Consider the following 6000-nt stretch of genomic DNA (forward strand, 5'->3'; position numbering starts at 1 on the left):
GATAGACAAGGAAGAGGGAAGGAAACGGCCGTGGCCTTAGGAAAATACGAAATACGAAAATACGAAAAACCACTTCGAGGATGGCTGAGGTGGGATTCGAAACCCTTCTACTCAGTTGACCTCCCGAGGCTGAGTAGACCCCGTTCCAGTCCTCGTACTATTTGTTTTCAACTTTCATGGCAGAGCCGGGAATCGAAACCGGGCCTCCGGGAGTGGCACACATTAACCACTACACCACAGAAGCGGACTAGTACTATAATGCTACCTATATGTTTATGTTAGTGCTGAAATCCGATTTCTTACTTTACTAATGCTGAAAGCCCGAAAATGTAATGTTATTCTTTAATAGGGGAATCAGTCTAGAAGGAAATGTTGAAAGTGATGTGATCTCTATCCAGGTTCGTTGTTATCCTAATACTATGGGTTACAGTACATTCCACGTATATAAAAGACGCCACTTACAAACTTGCTTGTTATCCGCGAATTTCGGCGGCCACAAAAGTCACATTTTTCAAGAATGATGACATCTACACAGGGTAGATTTTCTGACTGTGCTGTTTCGAACCTTTCTTCTGTCATTTCGAAGTTACTCGCGATCATGAATAATAAACAATCGGCTTTTAGCAACGGCTGATGCACAACGGCTGGTAGAGCTCCATGCGGTACTGGATCGTGACGTCACAGCGCGCCGCTTACGTCAGAGGCCGTTTCACTCGCCTTGCGGAAAGGCACTATTAAACATTTTTTTAATGGTAGAAAACAAGGCAACATACCACAATGTAATACGTTTACGTACTATTTCATTGGTGTACTTTTCAAAAAAAATATTTTTGAAAATTATGCATGTTCCCAATTATGAGCCTCACTTTTTCGCCTGCTGTCGGCATCGCCAGTCTTTGCAGATACTGCTTCTCCACACAATGCCTGCTACGTGATATTGTGGCGTTCCTTAAAACACCAAATACAAAAGAATATACGATTTCACTTGAACTTAGCAACTATGAAAGACACTATAGACACACTAAAGTGAGTGAAAGTGCGGAAAGCTACCCCTGTACTTTCCAGAAGATGCGTTTTATAGTGACATGGACAAATTTTGAATTTAAATTACTCTGTAAAATACTATTTTGTTAATGTAAAGTTAAAAGTCTGAATAGTTTTCCGTTTAAATATGACATATGGGGACAGTTTTATTCCATCTGCAGTTACACAAAGGATAACTGTACACCCAGCATCAAAAACTAGGTGAACCAGGAGTGTGTTGCCAACCTCGACGCAAATAAAACCCACGCCCCAATTTCGTGCCTCAATTTGTTTAAAAGTATGCGGGGATTATTCGCGTATATACGGTAAGTTTTCTTCAGGAGCTTTGGCTTGTCCAACATACACTTATCAAAAGATACACATGTAAATTCCTTTAGATTACACTGAACCATTAAGAGGATTTTCACAAATTCTACTTTGAAATGGTTCTTATTGTGCTGAGATCATGTTCGGCTCATCAGGTGCAGGTGTTTTGATTTGACTCCCGTAGGCAACCTGTGTGTCGTGATGAGGATGAAATGATGATGAAGACAACAAATACACCCAGCTCCCATGCCAGCGGAATTAACCAATAATGGTTAAAATTCCCGACCCTGCTGGAAATCGAACCCGGGCCCCTGTGACCAAAAGCCAGCATGCTATCCATTTAGCCGTGGAGCCGGACACTGGTAGAGATGATGTATGAGCATCCTCAGTAGTTCAGCCCTTTCCTACTCCCATTTGAAGCAGCATCACTAAACGGTAAACCCTATAATCACTCCTCCCTAAGTCAATTTAATGAATGTAATATTTATTGGTTCATCTCTAAATTTCAACCTCTAATGTTGGCAGTCTTAAATGCTTTTCTATCCATCACTAAGCAAAATCATTGTTGCCTATTCTTTGAAGAATTCCAACAGGAATTTTCTACTGCTCGAAAATTCTATTTATACAAAAAATCATTATAAGCATTTCGTAAATGTTTTCATAGCTACTATTCCTAATTTACTTAGACCTTAAAAGAGATATAATTATAACCTCTTTTATTTCCACTTATGAAATGGTAATGCCTACATCTTCCTTCACAGATTTACATACTCTGTATTTTCAGAACTTTTTTCATTTAATTTTTTATACTAGTATTTTTTCATTTGAAAATATATTTTTTGGTACCGGTAATGAAAGTTGATCTTATGTTCCTAAAAATATGAGTTTGTTTCTGCCAATACTAATAAGATCTAGTATATTAACAATTCAAAGTTTAAATTAGAAATATTTAATGCTTACATTGTTCACAAAGGAATCCTCTCTTGCGGTCACAACTCATCTCCACTAACACTGGATGGTCACATAAGTGTCTATCCAACAAAACACAGCCACTGTTATTACGACTAGAGTTGTACAGCCAAGGGGGGTAACCATCCTCTCCCATTACAGAGGGTAATACTTGCCCAGTAGTAACCCATCGCCACTGAGATTTATGATAATATCCACCAATCCAAATATTTTCCAGATCTAGGAACATGACAAGGATTTTAACTGGAAATTTAAGATTAAAGTTCGATTTTAAGTATTGGAAAGGAACAAAAAAAATGCCAAATCAAGTTGTGTACAGCAAGATAGGAATATAAAAAGGAATAGGCCTATATTACAGGATAAACATAACAACAGGTCAGTTTGAGAAGGGGGAATAATAGAAACAGGAGATAAGGACAAATATGAAAATACAAAAACAAAAGGACAATATATCTTCAAATAAATGGGCCCTCTCATTTCCAGTTCTGTCATCAATTAATTACAAATACATGTACCAGTACAGACAACAAATTGATATAGAACACCAGACAAAATTCACACATTTTTTATACACAGTATTTATACAAATTAGGCGAACATGTTTTGTAACATCTGGTATGTGAACGTTAATTTGGAAGATGGGGTTCCAATGATCATACAGCATACCTTGAGACCTTAGCTACTCAGGGTATGTCAAATCGAAGTTATACTCCATCTGTAGGCATAGCCATGTATTAAACTGTCAGGTGTCCCCACAAAACAAAGTGAATAGTGGTGCGTCTGTGTGTCGTTGTGAGGTACACAGACTACTGGGGTCATTTGAGCATGTTGTACATAAACCAGCACATCCCATGAGACATCTTAACAAGGTTGAAGTCACAAGGGCCATCATTTTAATCCAGGAAGGATGGACTTTTCGTCGTGTTGCTGTGGATTTCAATGTTTCGCCGTTAGTTATTCACCACTTGTGGAATTGCTATAATGAGATAGGCCAGTTCACAAGGAGGGTTGGACAAGGTTGTGGACGCATAACAACCCCACAGGATGACCGATATCTGACCATCTGTGCATTGCAGCATCATTCAGCAACTGCCAGACAACTGCAACAAGACCTCTGGAGGGTCACTAAAGTCACAGTGCCTGACCAGACAGTAAGGAACAGGTTAAGGGAAGTGTCCTTACAACCCAAACATCCTGTTTGAGTGCCCCGTTTAATGGAGCAACATCACGCAGCTCGCCTTCTGTTTGCCCGTATCCACGTCAACTGACAACTTCGCCAATGGAAATCTGTGTTATCCACAGACGAGTCCAGATTTCCCCTGACACAGCATAACATCCTTCGTTAATGAGATATAAGTATCCTCAAAAAAAAAATAACTCATTTTTCAAATCATGTCTCTCCCCCCTCTTAATTGGATTTTGTGTTAAACAAAATAATATGTACATCTTTATTTTTAAAGGAGATTCCAAAAAAAAATTTTCATGTCTGTAACATCTTTAGTTTTTGAGATATAAGTATCCTCATAAAAAGAATTCAACCCATTTTTTCAGACCTTTTACAATCCCACCCCTTAAGTGTACTTTTCCGAAACAAAAAATATGTGTTACTTTATTTTTAAAAGAGATGTAAAATACCAATTTTCACATCTGTAATATGTTTTGAGATATGCTCATTTTATAGTGCTTACATATGTTATTTTCTTTCTAGTTTATAATGGTAATTTTAAGATAAGATTCTGAATATTTTTCTCAGATGTACACTGTTAGTGAAGACTGCTTAAGTGTAAGAGAGGACCACAACTCCTAACTTCGCCACCACAAATAAAGGCAAATATAATATAATAATAACTTCCCCTTAAGTGGACTTTCAGAAAACTAATTATGCATGTTCCTTTAACTTTTACAGGAAACACTAAAAACTTAACATACCAGAAAAATAAAACAGTTCATTAATAACAGAATAAAATGCTTTGTTCTATAAGAACATCCCCAGAAACAAGCTTGTCAATGGCTGAGAGTAAATGAATGCAAAAGAACTTTGATTGACAAGAAGAAAACACTTGAAAAATACAATACCTTTGATGCAATGATTACATCATATCAAAAATTCTTCTCTCACATATGAATTTCATCCGTTCAGTAATTAGTTTATAGTTAACTTCGTAGATGCTTTCCTTACAATTTAATTCCACAGAAATATACAACCTGTGTCTGAATGGTGAATGGTCGCCTAGGTTGTACACCGTGCTAGTTCGGACGATGCGCTCGTGCATACGCATTGCGAGACATGACATCAAGTGCCCCTATCGGTCAACTCAACACAGTTAAATGGAGTTGAACACTGCAACACATCGCACGGAGTCAGTGTGAGGACTTGTGTCATTGCACAATGGAATGCAAAATGGAGCAACGCGTTAACATGAAGTTTTGCTTCCACCTAGGGAAAATGGCAACGGAAACATGCGCAATGTTAGTGCAAGTTTACCATACTCAAGCAGTGAGTAAAAAGTGTGTTTTTGACTGGTGTAAACGCTTTCAAGATGAAAAGGAAGGTGTTGAGGATGAGCCACATTCGGGTCGACGAACCACAAGTACATCTCCAGACAACATCAAACGAGTGCGACAGATGCTTGCGAATGATCAGCGACTGTCCTTACGAATGATAGCAGACAAAGTGGGTGTAGGCAAGGACAGTGTAAGGACCATTGTTCATGAACATTTGAAAGAGCAGAGGATTTGTGCCCAGTTTGTACCGCACAACCTGACAGATGAGCAGAAGCAAACTCGGATGGAAACGTCGGGAGATTTCATTGACGTTTGTGACCAAAATCCGGAGGTGTTGAAAACTATCATTACAGGAGATGAGTCGTGGTGCTACCAGTATGATCCGGAGACCAAGAGACAGTCAATGGCGTGGTGTTCAGAGTCTTCTCTGCCTCCCAAGAAAAGATGGCGCACAAAGTCCAAGATTAAGACAAGGCTGATCACCTTTTCTGACAGCAATGGTGTCATTCATCATGAATTTATATCCCAGGGTACACCTGTCAATGCAGAATTCTACGAGGGAGTTTTGAAATGGCTACTGCAATGCATCAGAAGGGTTCGGCCTGAACTGTACCAGAGTGGACAGTGGAAGCTCCTCCATGACAATGCGCGTCCGCACACTGTGATCCACGTGACCCAGTTTCTCGCCGAACGCCAGGTGACTGTCCGTCCACACCCTCCGTATTCTCTGGATTTGGTGCCGGCAGATTGTTTTTGTTCCCCCGTCTTAAATTAGCCCTGAAAGGCCACTGGTTCAACAGTGTAGCAGGTATCCAACAATGCGTGACAATGGTTCTCCGGGAGATTCCAAAAGAAGCGTTTGCTGCCAGCTTCCAGCAGCTTTACAGTCAATGTCAAAAGTGTGTTGTAGCTAACGGAGATTACTTTGAAGGCCAGTAAAAGAGTTTTTTGGGTAACTTACATTGTCTTTATTTTATGAGACCATTCACCAAACTTTTCAGACACAGGTTGTATTTTTTACAGACAATGCAGTGATCAGTTTTCACATATGAACAGTATTTTTAAATTCAACAAAGTCAAAAAAAGGAGGTAATCAGTCACTCTAAAGAAATATTATTTACAAGAGAAATCAAGCCTGAATCATGGCAAACCAACCAGGTCTGCTCTTGAGCATCA

General features: G+C 39.2%; 1 protein-coding gene across 1 annotated transcript in view; it reads right to left on the bottom strand.

The window, feature by feature from the left end:
• The window catches only part of LOC136857974 (uncharacterized), a 120369-nt gene extending 117821 nt beyond the window's left edge, over positions 1 to 2548 (bottom strand). The window contains exon 1 of the mRNA XM_067137126.2: positions 2311 to 2548. Within this exon, the coding sequence (XP_066993227.2) occupies positions 2311 to 2548 (238 nt within the window). The remainder of the gene's footprint in view (positions 1 to 2310) is intronic.
• Between the last annotated feature and the right edge of the window lie 3452 nt (positions 2549 to 6000).

This window comes from Anabrus simplex, chromosome 1, assembly GCF_040414725.1.
Source record: "Anabrus simplex isolate iqAnaSimp1 chromosome 1, ASM4041472v1, whole genome shotgun sequence".
Taxonomy (NCBI): Eukaryota; Metazoa; Arthropoda; class Insecta; order Orthoptera; family Tettigoniidae; genus Anabrus; species Anabrus simplex.